The 25,608-nt window shown below is 40.7% G+C and overlaps 1 protein-coding gene across 1 annotated transcript in view; it reads left to right on the top strand.

Moving 5' to 3' along the window:
• Positions 1-25,608, top strand: part of ADAMTS3 (ADAM metallopeptidase with thrombospondin type 1 motif 3) — a 187,137-nt gene that overhangs the window by 67,395 nt on the left and 94,134 nt on the right. The window contains 1 exon segment of the mRNA XM_073340380.1: positions 216-372. Coding sequence (XP_073196481.1) covers positions 216-372 — 157 coding nt within the window.

Here is a 25,608-nt window from a genome sequence, read left to right on the forward strand (position 1 = left end):
TAGAAATATTCTGGGTCCTGTGTAAAGCCCAAATAAAAAAAAAACCTAACTGATTTTATTTTACTGTGAAGTAATCTGCCTGTGTTACGGTCAGCTGCTGGCTGTTGTACTTTTCACACATCTTTAAAATGTCAGTAGAAGCTTATCAATGTATCGAGTCAGGAAAATGGATTTTTGACATACTTTGTGCTCTTCCTCTCCTCCCTCCTCACCAGGCTGGAATGATAAGAACTGATAAAGATGAATATTTCATTGAACCTTTGGAAAGAGGCAAACAAATGGAAGAAGAGAGAGGAAGAATTCACGTGGTCTACAGGAGATCAGCTGTAACACAAGATCCCGGCGACATGCTCCTAGACTTCCATACGGAAGGTACAGCAGATGTCCATGGTTGCTTAGAAATCTATTCCAGATAGCTGTAGCTTCTTCCATTAGCCTTTGAAAAAGGCAATTTTGACTAAGATAGATGAAAAATAAAATAATGTGTCACTGAAATCTTTCCTTGGTTACATATACACAGTGTGCCCTGATGACAACAACAGGTGTTCGTGCATATCTGAGAGCAGAACTTGGCCATGATTTTTTTTTTTAAATGTTGCAAAATACTTAGCTCTTTAGAAGCCTGATCCTGCTCTCATTAAAGTCAATGGCAGAATTCCTATTGACTTTAGTGGAAGCAACAATGAGCTCTACATAATTTGAGAAGATATTGTGGGATATTTCATGTAACTAGAAATGCTCACTCACATGAATTTAATATCACACACAGCTTACACAACTTTTGTTTAAACTTCTGGGGTTTTGTTTCTTTTCCCAGTAATAGCTATGTTGTACAAATGGCTGTGATTTTTTAAGCCCTTGTCTACTGAATGTGATTAACGCAATTTCAAAATAATTGGTTTGATAGGATACATTTTGACATAGCCAAGAGTTGCCCTCAGTTTTCAAGCCAATGTGGTTGGTCCATCTGAAAATAATTATTGTGCAGTCTTGTCTGTTAGACTTTCTTTTCTCTAACTTTTTACAAATGCTTGAGGGCCCAAGACATAGAGGAGCAAATAGCAACTTTTCTTCAAATAAGGCTGGACACGTTGAGGGGCAGCACAGGGTGAGAGATTTTAAAAAAGGCTTTTGTTTTTCAAATGCATCAGAGAAACAGCTTTTTGATATTCGTGAACTGTCTAATCCAGGGCTTCTCAACCTGAGAACAGGTTTCAAGGGGTTGTGACCCTACTCTTTCTCTTCATGTTTAGAGGAAGGTGGGAGGGCCCAGACATTTTCCTGTTGTAAGTTGGGTGGTGGTACAGTATGGAAAGGATGAGACCCGCTGCTCTAAGCCACTGGTTGTTGAAATGTCAAGCAATGGAATACATGTTCATGGGCTGAATGGGAGGGTCGTGGTGATCTCAAACTGACCCCCTTGAAAACGTCAAGAGATTCTTATTTTCATTTTGACACCACAGGTTTTCTTATTGAAGTGTAGAAAAACTTTTTCCCTCTTCAGTGCTCTAACTTTTCTCCCCACCATCTTTCAGTTTTCCACCCTCCGCCAATTGTCTGTGCACTCCTGCCCCAATAATAAGGCATAAATCTGTGGTTGCAGTTAATCAAGCCTTGAGAGGTACTGTTTATGGAAATGGAAACACCAAGGTAGGTAAAATCTTTGGTAGGCAGAAAACAAACATTACTCCACAGCAAGTCATCACAGATTTAAATTGTCCATTTTGGGTTGGCAGCTTCTCTCCAAAAGATAGCAGCTTTATACCTAAGCCCAGCTAGTTTCTACCAAGTTGAACAGCACCTTACCTCTTAGCAAGCATTACAGGCTGAGTTACACAGAAGTATTGGGCTCAGCAGCACCTTATTGTATTGTAACCTATTTGCAAACCAGTCTGACTGAATCTGAAGAGGGTCAGAGCCAATGCATACTTGATGATAAAAGGAGCAAGCTGCGGAGCAGCTGGATCTGGTCTGGTGAGCTTTTGGAAACAAGCTCAGCATTGCAGTCTCCAAGCAGCCTTCTTAGGGCGCTAGCCTTGATCCATGCAAGTCCTGTGCCAGCTCAGGTTGTTGCAAGCTTAGGAGAGCGGTAAACTCCACTCCATGCAGCTGCTGCCAGGGGAGGGGAAATGGGGATAGAGACTGGGGTTCCTCTGCTTTAAATAGACTGGAAAATTGGTTGCTTCATTTGGAGGCAGTGAGGGACAACAGGGAGTGAGGTACTGCAGCCTCCTTTCTGACTGCCAGATGGTGGTGATGGAGTTACCTAACTTAAGATTCCTCTAGCTGGGTGTCAGTCAGACAGGGAAAACCACTATCCCTTTCTCTCCCCCCCCCCCCCAGTGAAGTTCCTACTTGGTATGTTCAGAACTTCTCAGCAGCCCCAGTCCCCAGCTGGGGAGGAATGAAAACCTACTCCCATAGGAAGTGGAGGGGAAAAGTTGGGCAATTGTGTAAGTAGGATCTAGGGGTCAGACATGGTGGGGAGAGAAAGTGCTCTTCCAAGCTTCGCCCACAACATAAGCTCTGCCCACATGAGATGGCACACACAGTGGATTGCACAGATGTTCAAAACATGACCACGTGTGCTATCTGCATTGATTGAACTTCGCTTCTCCTCAGCAGGGTCTGAATGCACATGTGGGCTGTACTGAGCTCCTCATGCTTCTCTTCCCCTCAGTGAGGCTGGCATGTTCCACTGAGCTTCTTGCGCTTGGTTCCCCTTGGGGGCGCCAAGGCTCTGTTAGGCTCCTTGAGTTTGAGTCCTCCTTGACTGGGAACTGGGGGAAAGTGGTGGTACTCCCAAGCCCACTGACTTGTGCTGCCAGAACCTGCCACCTCTTACAATAGCGTCTGCAGCTCTTCACAGTATGATCCTCCCTTCATAAAATGATTGTTCCCATTCCTTTTCTTACAAGTCTTTATGATCCAAGAAACAGATAATACTTTAAAAGCCAAAGTGGTTGTCATTGGGTACCTTGAGATAGTGCCCAGGGAGATGAAGGGAGCAGGTCACACCTCTCAACGATTGTTTCAGGTTCTGAAAACACAGGCAGACATCACTGTAGCAATTACACTCAGCTCATTGTTTTTGAGCCTGTCACCCACCATAACAGCTTGAGACTGCCTTTCTGTTTAAAATGAAAACTTACGATCTGGAGACTTAGGGCATGTCTACACTTACCTCCGGAGTGATCGATCCAGTGGGGGTCGATTTATCACATCTAGTGAAGACGCGGTAAATCGACCGCCAAGTGCTCTCCCGTTGACTCCGGTACTCCACTGGAGCGAGAGGTGCAGGCAGAGTTGACAGGGGGGTGTCAGCAGTTGACTTACCGCTGTGATGACACGGCGGTAAGTAGATCTAAGTACGTCGACTTCAGCTATGTTATTCACGTAGCTGAAGTTGCATAACTTAGATCAATCCCCCACCTCAGTGTAGACTAGGCCTAAGGCAGCATGGAAGAGGTTCCAGCCGAATCTAACCTTGGCGATAAACAGCTGAGTGCAGTGTGGTGGTCTCTCTCTGGAAATGAGAAGACCATGGAGCCTTGCTGGATCATGACATTCTCAACATCAGTGTGCCATGGAGGTTCTGGGTCCCATATTTTGGTCCTTTCCTAACAAAAAAACCAAAACAAATAAAACCTCTTTCATGGTGGTACTCAGAATCTATACATACTGATCACTCGGGCAGAGATTCCTTCTTGGTGTACCGTATACATTGTCTTTATCACCTCTTGGATGGTGCAAAACCTTTCAATTTAGAAGATCTTGTTGTGCTCTGTGTCACTTTCTAATACATGTTTTGACTTTTTTTTTTTTTTTTAGGATGTATACCTTTTTGTACCTTATTTTTTTGTTTCTTATGATGTCATCTGCAAAATATTTCCCCCTTTAGTACCATAATTTTAAATCCATTATTTAATAACACTAAAATGCTTCAACTCTATTTGCCACTTAGTATCATACTGTACTGTTTCAACTAGAGCTTGTCAACATTTTTTGAATTTCAAATTTTTAATTTGGGGGGACCCAAAATATTTTTAATGAACATTTGCAACCATTTTTAGTAGCAAGCTCTTCAGTGCTGCCAGAATATGATCGAGCAGCGATTTTTTTCAAGAGAGCATACAGTCATTCATTGTGGTATATTGGAGGAGTTTATATTTCCTACATATGTTATTTATAAAAGGACACTTTTATCGTAGCAGCCCGTAATAAGCATTTCTTTAAATATAATGGATCCAGGAAATATAATTCCCTATCCCAATTATTAAAATAAAGTTCCCTTGATAGTGAAAACACTACCATCCCCTCCAAACTGCAGCCTGCATGCATCAAATCTCAACTAGTCTTCAAGATGAGCCAACATGGAGTGTGGGGATTATTTTTGCCTGTATACGGATGTGTCATGCTGTTACCTTGGTTCTGCCAGTCAGTTTCTTTTTTATGGGTTGGTAGACAGCACCAAAAGGACTATCTGAGGTACAGACTTGCCTACATGCCAGTAAGTCTAATTGCAAGTCTGTCAATCTTGACAGTGTCCCTTTAACAGCATCCTCTTAGCTTGACGTTGTATTTATAACTACCCTTAATTACCTCTATTAGGCAGTTTATACTTGGTAAGGTTTGCTTCCTTTCCTGCCCTACAATTTTGTTCATTTTCAGTGTAAACTTGGCCTTCTACTCTTCAACAGTCAAAGCATAAGAAGAAAATATCAACCCACTTACTGAGCCTTGCAGTAATATCTTGAAACAGTATCTCATGCGTGCAAGATTGTGAGACTGCTGTAGACATGTTGATTGTTTTAATCGACTTGACTTTCCTGGTCTTTCCTCAGAGTAGATCTCTCAAAATATTTAGAAAGACTTTTCCCCCACAACTGAACTTCAAGCGGCCTGTCATTTCCAGATGTGTCTCATGGCCCACCTGTTCACAGTATTGTGATGTAAGCAACTTTCCTCTCACTGGGATCCCTCTTGTAAATTTGTGAAAAAGTCTGCTGGAGTTTGGCTAACTTCTGTCTCTTAGTCCTTTGGTGTATGCTGTGCGTGATTTGGTTTTCATTCCTTTTCAATTAGAAGATCCCCTAATGAAATAAAGAATAATTCTACTATAGTCTTATCTTCTCTAATTCTTTACTTCTGTTGTTAGGTTTTACCTTGGCTGAGTGTACACATAGAAAAATATAAAGTTTTATTATCATTTTCCTGATATCTGTTGGAGCTGTTTTTTTCTTTAATCCTGCTCATACCTGCCAGCAGGCTTTCTTAAAGTTAAATTCAGCTTGCTGCAACTCTGTTGAAGCCAGTGGAGGTGCACTCCTGACAGTGGGTCTGAATTTGTTCCATCCTGCCTAGGAGTCGACTATATATCAAATGAACCATGTGGTGGGTTAACATACCAGACACTCTGTCCTAAGTGTATTGTGAATATACCATTGTTAGCAGAAAGTGTATTCAGATAACTCATTTCACAATACAAAACTTTTAGCATACATTTGAGAGTTTAAGAATCACTTGCATTAAGGTCATTATGTAAAGTAAAGTGGAAATTTAGCAATATATTACATAGAAATTTTCCCTCAACCTTAGATTCTTTGATCAAAGATTCACTCTGATCAAAGAACTCAGGAGTAAAGTCTATTAACTAATTAGGAACATATCTACATGTTTATCCAAAGCAGACAAGATCCTGAGATTTCTGAAATAAGTGTAGCTTAAACAATGCAAGAATTATAAATTTATTTAGCAAAAAGAAAAGGAGTACTTGTGGCACCTTAGAGACTAACAAATTTATTTGAGCATAAGCTTTCGTGAGGTTTCTCTAAGGTGCCACAAGTACTCCTTTTCTTTTTTCAGATACAGACTAACATGGCTGCTACTCTGAAATTTATTTAGGTCACTGTTGTTGTTAGTCAAATTATTATAAAAACTGGGGAGAATGTTGTGTAAAATTCACTCTCATATATAATAAAGCAAGATACACCAGTGTGTTCCCTGTGAGGAACCGCACTCTGTTTGATACATAAGATGAAGATGCTCTTGTCATAAAAGCTGCCAAGTCCAGCCATATGAAAAGCACTGTTAATCCTGCTGGACGTCTGATTTTACAGGGGTACTTCGCAGCATTTGGGAGTTGCGTTGACATTGTTTCTTATGGCTCATCAGAGAGAACTGGAAGGTACATTATTGGTGGCTAACTTGCTAAGTTTGAGGTTATGAACACATTTTCAAAGTTGAATGCTTAAGCTTAGGCACTGATGTAAAAGTAGCCTGATTTTTCCTGCACTTGGAACTGCTGGCGCTCAGTATGTTCATTGTGAAACCAGGCTGCTCTCTATTTCAGCGATGGTCTCACTTTAGGCCCCCAACTTTGAAATGGGCCTAAGAGACTGTAGTGTGGAGTTAAACTGTAATGGCCAAATTCTACCCGAAGATCTGCATGCACATTTCCCACTGACTTCCTTAAAAGCTTCTCAGATCTACCCATCCGAAGGCAGAATTCAACCTTTAACATACATGCATTCCCACCGGTTGGTTTTGTGGGACGAATTACCACACTTTTTTTTTTTTTTTTTTTTTTGGTCTAAAGATGATACAACTTCCCTAACCGTATAAAAAGTTCAAAATAAAAGCTACTAAGCAAGCGTGCAATAAACATGTTTGTAGTAAAATATGCAATGTTACAGCTTAAAAAAAAAAGATACTGGGAGGGCTGGTCAACATTTTTCTAATTTTAAAGACTTTTTAAATTTTTTAAATAACTTTTGATAGTTTTCTATGGAAACTATTGGCAAAAAATGAAGACTGTCCATTGATGGGGGTATTTTCTGGTTTGGATTTTGCATGGCCATCTTTGCTCACATGGAAGGATATTTTCAACTGAAAACTTATCATTTTAAAACCTCCTCAGACCTCTTACCTCCACCCCCCAAAATCTGTATTCCAAAATGTGAACATTTGTCCATTTTGGAAAAGTAATGAAAATTAAAACCCTTTAGATTAAGAGAATCTAAGAAAATAATATCAAATCTGCTTTAAAAAAAAACAGAATAATTTTTTTTTTAATTTTTTCAAAGTCCTGTGGAAACAACCACCCCCCCCACCCTGGTGTTAGAGAATATCCAGCTGATGGGTGAATGATTAACTAAGGTGCCGGTGATTAAACATAAAACAGCTGTCATGATAATAGCTTTAAGTTTACCATTTAGAATAGTGTATCCCTAGAACCTATCAAGAGACCGAAGGTAAAACACTGACCCTACTAAAGTCCGTAGCAAAATGCCCACTGATTTCGGGAGAAGGGGGACAAGATTCAAGCATAAATGTCTTAAAATAAATTGCCAGACCTGATACAGTGCAAACAGCATTGTATTTATATTATATAGAATTTTAAATTTTTAGTTTTTATTCTGATAATGAAGTAAATACAAGGCAAGTGGTAAGGTGCTTAATGCATAGCCTGCTATATAAATCAAAGTTCACAAGGAGATTGTGAGTATATGATATTAGCAACTGTCACTATATAGTGTTCTCATCCTAGTAGGCATAAATACATGATATATCTGTGTGTCTGTTCTTTTGTACAGTCCCTACAGGTGCACTGGGTTTCAGATGCAATCATCAGATTTCTTAGAAAGGTAGGAACCTTCGATCCAAAAAGTGTTTCTACAGGAGAACTGATGATGTGTAATGCTAATAGATTACTGGTGCAAGAGTGCTCACAAATGTTAAGCCTTGAAGCAATACCCTGTGCTGGTTCCTATTTACGCTGAATAGCCTCTTTGGGGAGCGGTGCCATGATATGCTGTACATAACAGTATTTTGATCATTGCATGTAAATCCCTTTCTTTTGAATTCTATCGAACACCCAAGATACTGCAATTGCTGAATGCTTTAGAGTTACAAACCTGTTTAAATTCTCAGGTGTGCCTCTCCTGCATCCCTGTGCTAGAGCAGGGAAGAGAATTGGCAACTGGTAGAATGGATTGTGCTCCCTCTGTCCAGCCAGTCTTCTCTCGAGTCAAAATGGGAGAAAAGGAGAATAAACAAAGGCCAAGACTTTAACAGTGACCAGTTATTTTGATGCCTCCATTTTTGGGGGCCCACCTTCAGACTCTTTGAAGGGATCTCACTTTCAGAAAAAGCTGAGCATGCATGTTCTGAAAATCAGGCCTCTCTAAGGTGTCCCAATGGGCAACTAAAATCACTAGCTGCTTTTGACAGGTTTCAGAGTAATAGCCGTGTTAGTCTGTATCCGCAAAAAGAAAAGGAGGACTTGTGGCACCTTAGATGAAGTGAGCTGTAGCTCACAAAAGCTTATGCTCAGATAAATTTGTTAGTCTCTAAGGTGCCACAAGTCCTCCTTTTCTTTTAGCTGCTTTTGAAAATCTTTGCTAAATCCTTTACTCCTTCACTTTTCCCTTGAAGAGGAGGCAACCTAGGCTTTCTTGTCACAGCCACCTCCCCCAGAACCCGGAGGGAGAGAGGTGCAAAGGAGCTGGAGGTCAGGCAATTGTATGTTGATTAAGCAATGTAAGATGCATACCAATGTGCCTTTAGCAGTGTAAGATGCATATTTTTTACCTAGATCACGGGTAAAGCTCACAATGGGAGAGGAAGGCATAAGGAGTGACCTTTGTCAGGGGAAACAAAAATCACAACCTCTATGATCAGGGATGCTACTCAGTTGCCCCCTTGGGACCAACTGGCTGAACAAGAGGATGATGGGGGCATAGTTGTAGTCCTGGCTCTGTCCTCCCTTTTGTGTCAGCCAGCAGGGACTGGCTGTTGAAGGAATTATGCTGCACTCTTCAAGGAGGTGTAGGAAATTTTTCCTCTGGGTGTAACTCGGAAGCTCTGGGAGTGCCTCTCTGGTGCACAACATCTCCCGTGCTCCCCCTGGGGCGGTGTAGCTCTCCACTGCAAACACAGGACTGTCGCTTTTGGTGTCAGTCCTAAATCATCTAGTTTATCATTCAAGCTCATCCTATTCTAAAGTTATTGCATGTTTTGGTTTCACTTTCAAAGCTTGACACCCCCCACCCCCCAAAAAAATTCAAATTCAGGGGCCAATGCTTTACAAACCTAGTGTTTCAACCCTAAAGAAAATGTCCATGCTTTTTTTTCTTGAACTAGGTTGGGGGGCGGGATGTTTTGGAATCTAGAGTAGTTCATATTGCTTCTGAATGTTTGAGTTAATTTTAAATGCATGAGACAGTACTCTTACAGAAGCAACTGAAAACTACCAGGTCTGTGAAAAGGTAAGAATTTATTAAATAGGCTTCCTCAGTACCGGCATTTACCTTAGTCATTTGAAATGTCCCCAGGGTAAATCCATTATAAGCAGATTTTTATTTATTAGGTAGAGTGCCAAGTGATTGGACCAGCTTTGGGTTACGGTAATAGACATTGTAATTAAGGCGGTCAAGTCACCTGAGGAGGAATGAGTGGGAGTTTTGTACTGAGCATTTTGAAAAGCTGTTTACTCATCTGAAAGTTGATTATACTAGGCAGATGGAGTCTCCTACCCCTAAACCTGTGATTAGTAGTTATATTTGTAGAACAATATTTTTATTATGTTTACTGAGGTAGTGTGTTTGGAAGAGCTATCAAAATAATGATGGATCTTTACACAGTTTTTTAAAGGTTTGTATACCTGCTTCTAAGATCGTGTAATAAAATATACAGTTTTTCCTACAGTAGATAGATATGTCTTTCCAGTTAATAACTTACATGTGTAACATAAAACCTCTGAATGCAGTAAGGCAATAATGTCCAGTGGATAAAGTAGGGGACTGAGAGTTGGTACTCTTGGATTCCATTCCCAACTCTGCCACTGATCAACTGTGTAACCTTCGATAAGTCATTTAACTTCTGTGTGCCTCCATTTACCCACTTGTAAAATGGGTAGCATAATATTTACCTGTGGTATGTCATATGGGTATTGAGAGGCTTATTGTTTGCAAAGTGCTTTGATCTCCTCGAATATAAAAATGAAAAGTATTATTTTTATTTGGAAAATTTGATGTTGAATGATTATTGGAATTTAATTTTATTGCAAGATGTTCACGTTACTCTACAACTTTACTGTTTGTTTTCATATGGATGGGTGAGAGAGGATTTAGTGTTCTAAGAATCAATTTTGAAAAATCTAGACTTGTGGGGCCCCAGGTTTGAATTCTGCCTGAGGCATTTTGTCCTTAAGTGGTAGATGTTGAGCTCAGAGCATTTCACTTCGTGTGGGACTGCCAGATGCGACTTTACAAATCAGGGGCCTCTCTGCTGTGTGTGAACATTATGGATGAGATTCTGGCCGCACTGAAGTCAATCAGAGTTTTGCCATTGACTTCAGTGGAGCCAGGATATCACCTCTACATTTGAGAGGTGCCTTAGACCAAAAGTGTATTTCAATGTCTCTAGCCAAAATATCTCTTCAGCTGGTTTTATTTTAAGTAGAAGTAAAATGGGAGGAAGAAATTAGTTCTCTGAGGGGAAGTGAAGCTGGCATATTTTGGGGGCCTACAATACAGACAGCAAAGAGGTTAGCCTTTTGCCTCTCTCCAGCCACAGAATGGAGTTCCTGTGACTTGAGCTTCCTTCCTAGGAATGTTTTGGGCGTGGTAAGGTAGAATTCCTAGTGTGCTGCAGGGATAAAGTGAAAAGCAATATGACCGTATCACCACAGAACTCTTTCCCCCTATGCTTTTTTGTCCTGCTCCCTTTACCTGTGGGTACATGTATGGACTTAGATACTGTATGGATAATCTTTCTAGTTATGCAAGGCTTTGTTTTCTGTTTTTCAGCTGGCCAGCCATTCTCTGTCTTCCACTGTCTTCCATTGTTTTACTGCAGTGGATGGATGTCATTAATCATTGTTGGACCAACAGGGCTATTTCCCCTCACTAGTCTAGTTAAACCTCAGATAGGATTTCCCTCTGCACAAATTAATTTTAAAATGTAACCAAAAAAGAAAAAAGAGACTCTGCTGTCTCCATTGTTTTGGGTTAGGCTGCTCCCCAGGGGAGTAGCTGGTTAGGAAGAGAATCGCTGCTTGCTACACACACTGGCCAGATCAGAGCCAGGAAATCAGGTGAGTTCTTTCTATCAGAGAAATAGAGGGAGGGAAAACAGCCTAGAGAAACTCCTTTATCCACATGTAAGGAAACAGGGCCCTTGAAGGAAATTTCCTTTCCTGCAGGCTGATAGCTAAGGCTGAAGAACTGGGAAGTCCCATTTTATAAAAGGGCTGTATCCAAAACTGAAATGGCCAGAAGAAAAATGGCTTCAGCTAGCTCAATTTATCTCTAGGAAAAGTGGAGTGTGTATTACCAAGTGCAAAACTTCAGGGGAATTCTTCACTGTCCATAAAGCATCAGACTGGAGAGCAAAACGGCGGCTTGTGACTTTCACAGGCACTGAGGGTCTCTGGAAGAGAGCTTAATGGAGCTTTGTTTTCGGGCACTGTATAGAATATGTACATCAAGAGCTTCAGTTAAAGTGATGAGCTGTGAGTGGCTGAATTTGAAATGTCATTTTGGTCGGTCTGTCTTGTGGTTAAAGTGAATTTACTGTGTGAATCGTGATTTCTGTGATTCTCTGCCAGCCCAGAAGGCGGTTTCCTTACAACTTCACAGGCTCCCACTGACAAACCTGCTTCAGAACAGGAATTCTAAGGGGGGCACTTTCACTACGATCCATGGGAAGTTAGCCCTCTCAGGCCCCCACCTACATTGCAGCGAGAACTATACTGAGTGTAACCGGGATGGGACAAGGCTGACATGAACAGCATTCAGTTCATCCACTTTTCAGCTGTGCTTGCCCATTGACACCCAACCTGCTGCACAGCCACGTTTGCATGTCGTTGCATTCTGGGAAGTCTAGGCACCTAGCTTTCCCATACTGCCTCCACAACTGAAGCCATGAGTAGTAGATTGATGTACTTCTGGATGTTGTCCAAGAGGATTGGAAGATCGTTAACTCAGTTACACCAAAATGGCTAGGCTGTCAGATACACAAAGCGAAAGACCCTAGTTAAACCTTCATCTTAGAGCCCTCATAAACAGGATTGAAACACAAAGCCACACAGTTAAGGACCATACTAACCATTTGTGGAATCAGCCACAACCTGGTTAAAATACTTGGGTGAAATGTGCACAGTAGACAGGGCCTTGATTCTCAGTGGGAGTCAGGTTTTTAAATCCCTATACAGCATGATGTGAATATATCCCTGAGAGAGAAAGTAGCATAATAATCTTGTTGGTAAATCTAAAAGCATTTAGTCCTGGTATTAAATTCAAGCCAGTTCAAGAATCCACATCTGCAATAAAGATTCCCCTCTTGTATCAAATAAACAGCTCAGAAATTGACTGAGTGCCAAAAATACTGTATTTATTCATCTAAGGACACTGCTGTATAATGTAGTGCTAAAAAGTCAATCATCAGTCTGCTGGGAGTGATCAAGCAAGAAGCCTCTAGAATAGTTCCACACATGGATGGGTGAGAACTTTGCTTTGCTTTTCAATACTGTAGCCATTCCTGATATGGAAGGATTTCCTTTTGGGGAGTAAACATTATTTTTACTTAAAATCGATTTTTTCATAAAGTAGAATTGTATTTAAAAATAAAAGATGCAGTTGGAACAGTTGTCTATGTGACAGAAAACTTTATGTAGAGTACTTTGGATTTGTGTAACAACCTTTGCTTTAACATGAAAAAACAATGACGTAGTTAAAGTGTAATATTTTAAAATGAGAAGCATCCTGTATTTGGATGATATATCCTTCAGTTGAGAGAGATTCTTGCAGGATGAGCTATTACCCAATAGGTGTTCTTCAGCTCAAATTTCTCTGTCCCCCCTCTCCCCCCGGACAGGTTAGTGAGTGGTCCAGGGGGTACTGAGCACATGCCGGTGGGGAAGAAGAGGGGCCCTGCATTCATCATACTGTGGATGACGGGGAATCTGTGCCACTGGGGTTTGTTTACTATGTGGGTCCTCACACTCGGTAGATGTTGCAGGCCACCTGCTCTCCATTTGGAGGTGATATATGTTGGAAACTCCATGAGAAGAGTTTCCAGAAGGATTTTTCTACTCCTGTAGGCATTTCCATAGCAAGGGTCCAAGGATGATATGGTGTAGGCATGCTTGACTTTCTTAGCAACTTAGGGCTTCATCTGAAGAGACTCTTGACTATTTGCAACTGTTGTTTGGGGTCAGTGTTTGTGAATGCTCAGCACCTCCCAAGGTCAGGCCCTTGGTTTTATGTCAGGAAAGGTGTTCCAAAATCTTTTTTAATCCAAAATTTATAAAATATATGAAGCTAAGAAGAGAGCGATATCAAGAGAATATCAGCTGTTTTCATAGTCTGTGCACAAAAAGATAAAGGAACCAGCAGACAAGAATTTTATAAGGTTGCTGCATTAAAAAAAATCTTAAACCTCAAATTATTAATCTTTAATATTTTGACAGCAAAATAGCTTTTCAGTTGAGAACAGAAAGTAATGTTTACAGACTTGGCAGATTTGAAAGAGTAATGATAAAATCACTCTGCCAGAATTGGGTGAAAGGAATATCCTCTTCTTCATTGAAACACAAACAAACATGGCTATGATATATGAATTTATTCACCTCTTCCTTTTGGAAGCATTTAACTGTGCATTTAACTCTCCCAGGTCCATATTTCAGGGTTAAATGAAAGTTCATGCCCTATTCTATCATACGCAGATTTGTTTTCTTTCAGCCTCATTGCGTATTAGTTGTTTTCCACATTAAAACAACAGAGAGAGGCCAAGAATCAAAGATTCAGAAAATGTCACACCTAAGCAGAAAGGATAAATATCCATGATGCTTCGCCATAAAGTCCTTTTTTATAAGTTCTTCTGAACCTAAACCAGTAGTTTCACAAAACAGAATCCAAGTAATAGATTTCAGGAATTAGGAACCTGATCCACAGCTTGTTGAAATCAATAACAATGAGGAGTCCGATGAGGCACCTTAAAGACTAACAGATTTATTTGGGCATAAGCTTTTGTGGGTAAAAGACCCACTTCTTCAGATGCATGGAGTGAAAAATACAGTTGCAGGCATTAATATACTCACACATGAAGAGAGGGGAGTTACCTCACAAGTGGAGAACCACTGCTGACAGGGCCCATTCAATCAAGGTAGATGTGGTCTGCTCCCAATAAGGTAACTCCCTTCTCTTCATGTGTCAGTATATCTATGCCTGCATCTGACGAATTGGGTTTTTTACCCATGAAAGCTTATGCCCAAATAAATCTGTTAGTCTTTAAGGTGCCACCGGACTCCTCGTTGTTTTTGTGGATACAGACTAACACGGCTACTCCTCTGATTGTTGAAGTCAGTGGATAAGATTCACATTTACTTCAGTGAGCTTTGAACCCTTATGGAGGTGGGCTTTGGGTCATCCTTTCCTTGAGCTGCTCACAAAGGGTTTGATTTATATGTCCTTCGATTCATTCATTTTCGGGTGCTGATTCTCTTTAATAAGAATAATGGTGGTTCTGACCTTTAGTTTGAAACTCATGTTAATGCCGTAAAAGTTATTTCCATATTTTTACCCTCACTTGCAGTCTTTTCTCTCTTTTGTTAAAGCACACAACCTATTCATCCACAAAGCGCTTTGCATTAAAGTAATTTTTGTAATTACTTCCTAACAGTGAGGAACAAGGGATTGGGAGCTTTTATCTCCCAGCTTCCTTTCAAGATTTTCATTTTCCCTAAAGAACGAAAAGTGCTTGTGTGGTTGTTGTGGTTGCTATGGCAGTAGGGTTGAATGTCTTTGTCCAGGTGGGAAACATGTAGGAGTAAGAAATGATTTGGGAGTTGCTCCTGGTTGCTGGGGAATGAAACTATGGAACAGAAGTAGGAAGAACGGGAAGAAACATTGCTTACTTCTGAGAGCCTTGGGTCTTCTCAGGCACACCAATGTTCCGTAAAGGAATAGCTGGGCCAGTAGGTGGCTTAACTCTTTCTATGCAGAATTTTTCATGGCCCGTCTTTCGAGAACACACACATTGGATACAGCACAGCATACCACTTAATACTGAGTAACAGTAAATGGAAAGATATAATTGATTCTTATAGGACACAGCACAGTGTCGTGTGCAATGAAATGATTTTTCACATGTTCTTTATGATTGTAGTTGTGGCATACTATAAACAATTTTGATCCAATTTATTTAGTTTTCCCATTATCTAGAACTGCTAGAACTTTGTTTATAAGTAGACTTGGCAGAATTCCACTTTCTTTCTTTTTTAATAATTTCAATGGATAATATCTATGTTTATTGTTAAGCATTTTAATTTTTTTAATTGATTTTAAATTTTCATGTGTGTGCAGAATTATCGGGGTGTCAGCAAATAATTATTGTCAGTAGACATTAAGATTCAAAAAGTGAAAGCTCTAGCAAGTTCTCAAGCAGCATTTTTCTTACTTGACCTATCCGTAAATTTAGATGATTATTGATGGAAATAAGTTTTGTTGGTTTGTGTATGGTGAAATTGACCTTTTACCAATAAAAAAAATCTAATTTTTCCAAGGGTACTTACAAGTAAACCTTGTTTAACATTTATTACAAGATACAATGAGGTTGTTAGTCTAGTGTTTTGGTTTTATTAGCATTTACTTTATCAAAGGAAAGATTGGCAACAGAGGTATTTTCCAAATAGGCGCACCTCAAGTCCATGAGAAGGAAAATGTGTATTGACAAAAAGCATATTCAGAAAGTATGGCGGGGGGAGGGAAGATGAGCAATAGGGGTAAAAGGAAATGCAGTGAGGTCCTAGTCCAGCAAAGCACTTAAGGACTTGTGTAACTTTAAGCATGGTAGAAATATTGCTGACTACAGTGGAAGACTATTTACGCTGTGAAGTGTTATGCATGTGCTTAAGTCCCAATCAGCAACACACTTAAGTCAAGAATGCAGCATCCTTACCCAGTATGTTGCAGTTATGGGTTTCTGTCATTTCTCACTAAGAATTCATTGCTGGGCTTTACACATTTGCTCTGGATTCGCACTTGGCATGCAGTTTTTAGTTTGCTTTTAGCACTTAGAAAAGAAAACAAGACAAGACTAAACCTGAAATAAAGAAAACCGTTGTCAGGGGCAGGTGTGTGGACTGTGAGACTAGGCCAAGGAAGACTGGTAATATGGTGCTCTCCCTGCCATCCTATATTAGATCCACCGGAAGGACAGACTTAGTATATCCCCACTAATATGCCAGGAACCAACACAGCTTAGTGGTGACTTGACTTGCCATAGTTCAGTGAAGCTATATTTTAATGATGACTGCTGGTATCATGGTATTTACCATGTTTTTAGGTCACACTCCAAAAATATGTCTTAAAACCTTCCTTAAATTGGTTTGTAAAAAAATCCAAGCCCTACATTTATAAGTATAAGTTTGAGACACAGATAAAAGCTTGAAGGCCTGGTTCTGTAGTCCTTGAATCAGGTACTCTCTCTCCTGGCTTCTATTCCTGCAATGAAAGGGTTCTGTGCATGCTTCCCTACCTGGCCCTCCTCGGCCCATATGGGGAAGCTGGCATCACTCTTGCTGTGAATATCTCCCCATTCGTGCACAAGACTCAAGATTTTGTTTAGCTTCTCTCTGAGGCACAAAATGGGTGAACACATTGTCCCCTCTTTTGCTACTTCTTTTCACACACAAACAGGGCTAAGCAGTCTAGACCTCCTCATATTCATTTTTTAAAATAATTTAATAATTTTGAAGACAAAGAGTATACATTAAAAGGAAACATTCAGTAATCCTGTAAACTATTCACCAGGAAAGGATAAATGTGCATTGCTGGGGAGAAGAGCTGAAAAATGCCTGCCTATTCCTGGTAGGCACAGAGTAAGTGACTTGCCCTAGGTCACCTAGGAGGTCGGTGGCAGAGGTGGGAATTGAATCCTGGTCAGTTCAGAGAATACATCACTGACTGTATCCAGCTGTATTGTAGACATTAAGCCATGTACAAATTATATACCAGATTCCTCCAAAAGGATCAGATTAATCAGATGTAACACATCAGAGTTACAGCTCTAGTTTAATTTAACTACGGCGATAATAATAGATCGTCACTGAACACTAATAAGAAGAAACCCCTGGACTACCCAGTAATAAAACTGTCAATAAGTGTAAGATCTCCTCCCTCTTCTATGTCAGCCTGCTCCCACTCAAGGCAGTGGGAGTCTCAGAAGATCCAGACTTCATAGCAGAATAAAACTTACAAAAAAAAACCCAGAAAATCTGTTGCATGGATGTGACTCAAGGTGTTGGAAAGAGACTGGGATGCCATCTCCATCTCAAATAGGTTAATCCTACCTCCCCAGGATACAAATAGGGAGCTCCATCTGTTTGAGTCATCTTTAATTCTTGGCAATAACAAAGGAAAATTATTCTTAAATAAGACCAAGGATAAAGACATGATCCCCGCCCCAGGTACCCACAGCCAGAGTAGAAAAACTTAAAGGAGAAATCTGTCTGAGGCGAAAAGTGAAAACCCAAATACAAAGATACAGCAACAGCAATTCCAGGGTTAATATTGTTTCTGATAAAATCCCTCAAACTCCCAAAGTAGATAGGAAGGAAGGAGAAAATATTTGAAGAATTGTGGGTGGTTAAAATATTCCATAAACAAAAATTCCTTTTAAAAGGGAGTAAGTTTGATTTAAGTGTGACATCCCTCCCACACAAACCCTAATAAGCAAGGAAATGCCAGGTTATGGGATACCTCTGAACTGTACCCTGTTGCTCCCACAGCATGTCTTCACTGACTGTGACAGATTCCACATGGTCACTAGCAACTTCCTTTTTCCTCCGACTGATAAGGAAACAGTACACACAATAGGTGATCTTCCTCACAGTATGCTCCAAAACCTTAACTGTGATTTCATACTTTTCCCCCAAAACCACACAGTATACCACACACCTGACCTGTGCCAGTTCTCAATATTTGATAGTTACTGAAGGGACTCTGTGTTAGCCTGTACCAACAAAAACAACAAGGAGTCTGGTTAATTAACATCTGTTAGTCTTTAAGGTGCCACCAGACTCCTTGTTGTTTTCGAGGGGACTCTGCTGGAATTAATGCATAATAATTCCCAATGTGGTATTCATATGGTTATTCTTAAGACCTGGTAGGTGGATTGCTAATGGCAGAGGCTGAATCCCTTCCCAAGTGTCCCACTGTTCTGCGCAGGGGAGTATAGATCCATGTGCCGCCAAGTCATTCCTGCTTCTTTTGGGATGCTGGGTGCCCCAGTTGCACTGTGGTAGCAGATTCTGTGATTGCGACTGGCTCTTACACAGCACAAGAGCCCGTCACAATCTGTTCCCACATTTGCCAACTCCTGTCATTTTATTGCAAGTCTTGCAGTGTTTGGTGTTTTTATTTAAAGCCCCTCAGCTTTGGGAGGCAAGTGATTACATGAAAATCCCAGCTTTCATTACAAATTTTAAAAAAAGTACCTTTCTAGTCCTCGTGGTTGTAAAGAGAGGCTTGAAAATGTGGCCTGCACATACTCTGATAGTTCAGACACCAGGAAGCAAATAATTTGGTTATATTTTAAAAATCTCCTGACTGTTTTTTTAAGCTAATTTTATTTTTTGGGTTGTCTAACTTTTTTGAACAATTCTGGTTGGCAATACTGTGCAACTCCAATTGTGTATATGCGTACACAAAGAGTAGTACTTCCTTATTTTAATATGCCTTGTATAGAGGGATGATATAAATGCAGTTGAGCTGTCAGATTAAATAGTTCTGGACAAAAAAGCACTGCCCCTGTTTGAAAGCCAGAAGTATTTCCTCTGCTCTCTGAGCTTTATAAGTAGAAAATGCTTTGAAGTTTGCTGGGTGATACAGCAAAGGACTGGGAGTCAGGGGGATCCCAGCTTCCAATCATGCTTGAGGGAATGATTCATTCCTTAACCTCGGGCCAGTCATTTGACCTCCCATGTGCCTCAGTCACTTCAAGACAAAAAGCAGGGCTTTGCTGAAAAACAAACCATGTATCAGTGCGGAGCCTTCCTGGGAAAACAAAAATTAGAAGAAGGGGGAAAAAAACCTCTTTATCAACATGAATGTATCTAAACCAGCGGTCCAAAACATAAGAAAATACGCCTCAAGCAGATTGTGGGTGATGACTAGCTGTTCGTATCTTTACAGGGCATCATATGCGTTAATGTTAAAATGTGGTAATACTATACATGTCTCATATAAATGTACACCACACAGAGAAAACAGTCTTCTTGTCAAACTCTCTATTTTACAGTTCAAGTATTTTCAGCGGAGCAGCGTTTTTATGGAAAACTTATACAAGGCGTAGCTGTTTATATAGTAGCACGAGAGCATCATCTGTTAGCAGAAATGACAATATCATGGAATTTTACCCCTACACTTGTGATTCTGTGGCAATTTCTATTTTTTTTTCACCCTGCAGAGCTATTGTCTACATAATTTTATAGCGCAACAGATAATGTAGCTAAGAGGGAGTTTTATAAAGGCTCCCAGTTCCCATAGTCACCTTACTTCCATTTGTACTTTTGAAAATCTGTGCTTAACGTCGGTCACTAGAAAAATCACTTCTGTTCCATTTCCCCACATAGTCTTGTGCTGTTTTGTACCTAGGTTCTTAAGATTTACTTATTCAGACTTGGCAGATGAGCAGTTTAGGTATTTTAAGAGATTGGCCCCTCATCTGTAATCCAGTTTTTATTGCTGGATGGGCCACACAGAATTCTTGTACAGTACGGCTGACTGTGATCTGCATATCTTCACTAAGCTATCTCCTGGAATTCTTGTGACATTTCAGTTTGTTTTTTATAAGCTGTGTATTGATAACGAGTAAGAGCAAATGTATCTTGTTTTGTCTTATGTGGGATATCACAGTATTGGGCAATGCAAACCCATAGGAATCCATATGGAAATTACTAATGTGAGAACATCATCTCTGCAGTTTATTTTGCTCCCAGTGGGCTGTTTCTGCAGCTCCATGTTGTAGGTTACAGAAGTGCATAAATCTTTCTGAAACGCAAGGGTAAGACACGACAGCGGAACAGCATGACCCAGCTGTTGTTTGCTATGAAAATAGCAATTTTTGCCAGAATGCCTTACTGGACAATTCTTTCAAGTATTCTGATAACGTGGGGTAATCATGTCAAGATGGTTAGTATTCTGAAGGTTATCAGAAGGTGTTTGAGTCTGCGGTCTTTGTGGGACAAGAGAGACTCATCGTCTCAGGAAGCAGGATTCTGCCGCTACAAGGGCATCGCTGTCATTGTGCTTACTTCAGAATGCAGAAGGAAAGCCGAAATGTGATGATGTTGTGTCTGTCTTTGTCAATTTGATGTGGTCAGGAAGACACTAGCTCAGTGATTCTCAAACTTTTGTTCTGGTGACCCCTTTCACGTAGCAAGCCCCTGAGTGTGTCCGCCCTCCCCCCTTATAAATTTAAAAAAAAGTTTTTATATATTTAACACCATTATAAATGCTGGAGGCAAAGCGGGGTTGGAGTGAAGGCTGACTGCTCATGACTCCCCCTCATGTGATAATCTCCTGACCTCCTGAGGGGTCCTGACCCCGAGTTTGAGAACCCCTGCACTAGCTGCTCCATGTTGAGTTATGGAGAGGTTTGTGGCTCTTATCCCATTTCCTTCAGATGGACTGGAGAAGATTAACCACTTCATTTCCCTCCCTCCCCCCTAAGAAATTAAACAAATGTGAGGGGGCTTTTTTGCTTGTTTTTTCCTTTCTGTAATCTGATCAACAGTGCATTTAAAAAAATTCCCTGGAAGAGTCTTTGCAGAGCTGTGAGTAGAGGCTCTGAGTAGGGTGTCTGGTTGTGTTTATCTTTCTTGTCCTTTCGTGGATTTTATACTTTTATTTATGTGACTGTTTCCTATGTAAACTGCAGCCCAATCTAGAGGCCTTTGTGATTGAAACAAGAATCTTCCCTTGAATATGCTGTTTCCTGTGGGAAAATAAAGGATAGTCCTTGGGCCAGATCTTTGCTCTTTCTCTATCCCCTTTGCACTGCCAGAGCTGAATTAAATAGCCAGCTGGGGTTTCCCTTGTGCTGGGGTGCAACAACCTTGTACACTATCCTAGGTCTTACAGGATAAGGGCTTAAGTGTGTTGGCAAGAGTTTAACGGGGTTCTCTGCAGTTACTGCTCATTCTGCACTGGACTGTGGCTTGGGCTGTATGTTCACAAAAGGGCATAAAGGAGAGCAAGATTCCCCCCATGCTCCTGTGTGGGCTACCTAAATTTTGGGTCCAGGCACATAGGAGCAAGTGGGGTTTGTCAGTCCACATACTCCCCTAAGGTGCGCTCACCCATCTGAGCCAGAGCAAGCCATATAATTTGATGCTGGTTCAGGACAGTAGTGTATTATCCCACCACCACCAGGAGGGATGCTGCTGGGATGGTGCAGGATTGTGCTAAAGTCCCAAGCTAGCCTCTCCCAGTCCTGTTCAGAGTTTTCTTTTAAAACTTAAAATTGGAAGAAAACATGCAGCTCATTAAAACCTATTTACCAGCCAGGACCCAGATTTTGGTGCCTGCACTCACACTGAGTGACCCCATGAATAGTCTCCCTGAATTCCATGGGATTATACCTGCTGCAAGGTGCAGTCAGCATGTGTAAAAGTGCTGGACTCTAGTCCCTCGTTTTGAAATTTGAAATGTATGTCAGCTTTTTATACCCTTATCCACATTGAATAGAACCTTAAGTCATGAGCAGTCCCACTGACATCAGTGGAACTAGTTGAGAAGTAAAGTATTAAATCAAAGTAAGGGCATCAGACGCTGTCCCTTTAGTCGTCTTTTGCGCGATATGAACAGAAGGTGTTGTTATTTACAGTGGGAATAATTTTTTTTACCCTCTCATATGTAAAGAGATTTTGATCAGATTTTTTTAAAAATAGCTGTTACTCAGGCAACAGGCACGAAAAGCTTGAGCTAAAAAGGTAACTGCAAAACACTTTTATGGGCTCAGAACTTTCTTAAAACAATGTTAAGTGTAGTGGTCATATAACCAGTGTGATCTCTGTAATAATCACGCATATGCCCTTGCAGTGCTGATACCATCTGATTGCCAGCTGTCTTGGGGCAGAATAAGTGTTCCAGCAAAAGAAAAGGCTGTAACTTCAGGAAAAAAAAATGGTTTCCAATAAATCTGTAAACAGATTTTAATGCAATGGTAGCAACTCTGTTAATTATTTATGAAATTTGAACAGTGGTGCAATAGGCAATGGCAGATTTAAGGTTGTTTCCTACCCTGCAGCACTCATTAATCCTTTGGGCTTCATGTTGAGATCCCCCACCCCCTTACCCCCTGCCAGATGAAGGTTAATTTAGCAGTAGTTTATTGTGTAGTCAGTTCCCCTTGAGTTTCATAGTTCACCACTTTTATTTGCTGCAATTGATCTAGTGGGGATGAGCTAATAATTCATGAAAAACCTCTGGGGCTCAGTCAGGACCAAAAAATGCAAATAACAGTGTCCATGTATTTTGTAAAATTGACCAGTGTGCTACTAAATAGAGATACAAGTGTACAGCAGCTGATTTAACATGTCGTTTAGCAATGCAACTCTTGTTTGGGACCAATAGCCAAGCTCTTAGGGCAACAGCATATCCAACTGTGCAAAAATGGGAGAGCCTATTTTAAAAGATCCAGGGCTTTTGAAAGATGGGTGACTACATTGCTTCTTTCCCTTGGTTGTATTAGGAGACAAAGCATATTGAAGTGGGCATGATCTTATAATTCAAATTTAGGCTATGGAATCATGGATAAAGGCTGCCAAAACCCTCCAGATCCTAGGCATCTTTTGTTCATTCACTGGCACTCCAGGCTCCTCCCTAGCTCTGCTGCTACTGCTTGACCCCTTGCTTTGTTGTTATAGGCTTCCACCGGCATCTGCATAAGAAAGCATTGGCTGCATAGGCCTCTTAGAGCCTCAGATGTGGGGCTAGCTGTACATTATGCTGGACTCTCAAAATGGTTTGTCCATGTTCATCCGTGTCATCTCCATCTTGTCCGATTTAAACTTTCAGCTGGATCTCAATCTCTGCCAGGCGATCCTGGCAAAGGCCGTGTGTGTGGGTCAGATAACGAGATGCAGAACTGAGGGTCAATGGCATACTGCTGGCACTTCAGCCTGTCTCAGCTCCCAGTCTCTCTCCGCACCTTTATGTAGAGAGGGGGACAGAAGAGGTGAGGGGAGCTCATAGTTGAGACGGCTTTGGGGAAGAGGGGTAGTTGTTACCCATCACAGTCTCTGGGAATTGTAACAACAGCATGAGAAGAACCACTCTAAGACAATTCCAACTTTCTGTGACAACTAATAGTCATCTCAGCAGCACCTCATGATCAGCAGTGTCAAAGGCCTCTGGAAGGCAGAGAACTCTAGGTAGCAATGTCTGTCCTCTGTCCATTGCCTTGAGGAGATTGTCGCTTTAGAGTGTCTTTGGCTGGGGAAAAGTTTGCTGTTCACACTCTCCCCTAGATAAAAGATTTTAGTGTCCCTTCCTGCAATCTTTGCTCATGCCAGTAGCTGATAGTGACCAGAGTGGGCCTATTCTCTTCAAGGCAGGATCATGCCCATGTGCTTTGTGTGGTTGAATGGGAGCTGCTCTGTAATTTACAAATACTGTTTGTTGACCTGGTTATTGGGATGTTTACTGTGTGACTATATTGGTTTAGTTTAGTAGGGAGCTGTAAGGAAAACTGGGCAAAAAGGAAAAGGAATGGCTCAAAATAAGCCACTTCTCAGCAAACACTTGAGGATTGTTAATTCCAGGACAGGAAAAGGCTTGTGCACACAGAGTTCCAAAGAACTTTGGCAAATTCAAAATGGGTCCCTCTCTGAAGAGAGGGGGAACTTGTTCTGGGGAACGAGACTAAGACACAGACACCCACTCAGGGCGCCTGAAGAAGTTAGGCCTGACCAGATTACCATTAGGGCGTGGTAGCCTTTAGGTAAGATAGATGTGTATGTAGACTGTTTGTTTTAAAATACTTTTGGCTCTAATGCGTTGCTCTTACTGCAAAATAATCAGTTTTTGGTTTAAGAAGGCTGTCTGGTCATGGTATACCCCTGGCTGCAGATTCCCAAAGGGAAGAACTATAGGTCTCTAGACTCAGTCAGACCTTCTGGGTAAGTAGAGCCCTTCTCTAAGATTGGGATTTGGGAGAAAGGTGGAATTCCACCTCAGGAAAGATGAAGACATCAGGTCTGATGTCTCAGGTGTTGCACTCAGAAAGACCAGAAAAGGATCAGAGGTGTAGCTAGCCCTGTAACCATGACACTGTCTTTTTATCAAATGCAGTTTTCAGATACTCCACGGAAGTGGATGTCAGTCCCATGTGTCTCAACTTCCCAAATATGGGACAAAGACCCAAGAACAAGGACATGAGAACAATAATAACATGGAGACCTTGGCATTTTTGTGGGATTCATTTCTTTAGCCTGTAACATCTTAGCCTGTAACATCTTACAAATCTAGCATTTCTAGTTTGTGTTTACACCAATAAAAATGAGTACAGTTGACCTATATGAGCTGAAGGGAAGATTAAATCTCAACTCAGAATGCCACTTATAATGAAGGATTATTGAGAAATTTGATCGATGAGACCAGAAGCAAGATATGTATAAAAATATTTAATAGGTTATATTTTAAGAATTATGGAATCTGATTAGCAAGGTAATGATACAAATGGAATTATTATTCCTCAAACAGAAAATGTTAATCTTTAGTTACAGGAAGTAGCAAATCACTGGAGTGTATGTTTTATCAGTAGATTTATTAAAACATGTTCAGCTAAGTATATTTTTTATTTTAAATGAGGTATTTACTCCTCTCTGTATATGTGCCCAGGTGTTGTAAAATACTGAAACAGCATTTATGTATCTTATAAAGAGTTAATGGAAGAGTTGCCAGTTTAAGTCCTGCACTGGGGTTCCAGAGTTGTTCAAAGCAGCTCGTTGACAGCGTGCTCTTAGTTTGTAAAGTTGTGAAGGTAACACTTACTTCCTTTTTATTAATTCTTGCGAGCTATCATGCCTTTGTGGCTGTTTTGATTCCTTTATAGTTGACTACGATTCTCATGACACCTACAAGCATTTTGTGATGAATAGATCCCTCTTTCATACTGTTTCAAAATTTACCTTTATAATAATGTGGATGGTTTTTTTTTGTCTTCCTTTATATTATTTGTTTGTCAGTTTGAGCTCTGACTCACTGAGTTCAGCTAGAAAAGAAGTGTCGTCTTGTTGCTCTAGGATTTTGGGTTTTTTGAGATATTGTGCTTTGAGGATTGCTCCTTGCTTCCTAGAGGCAAAAGGGGCCAGAGTGGGAGAGATTACTTAGGTTTGAAACTCTCTTTTCTGTAAGATTAGTTCCCAGTTCAGGGTTTCCTTTCCTTGAGTAAAACAGGTTTGTTACATGTTAGCCTGATAAGTACACAAGCCATTCTCTGCACTCAAAAATCTCGCATTACCTCTTCAGAATAATTTTAATCTTAGATATAATTTCATCCTAATCCTAATGTCTTTAAGATTTTCTCCAGAACTGA

The sequence above is a fragment of the Lepidochelys kempii genome, chromosome 4 (assembly GCF_965140285.1).
Source record: "Lepidochelys kempii isolate rLepKem1 chromosome 4, rLepKem1.hap1, whole genome shotgun sequence".
Taxonomy (NCBI): Eukaryota; Metazoa; Chordata; order Testudines; family Cheloniidae; genus Lepidochelys; species Lepidochelys kempii.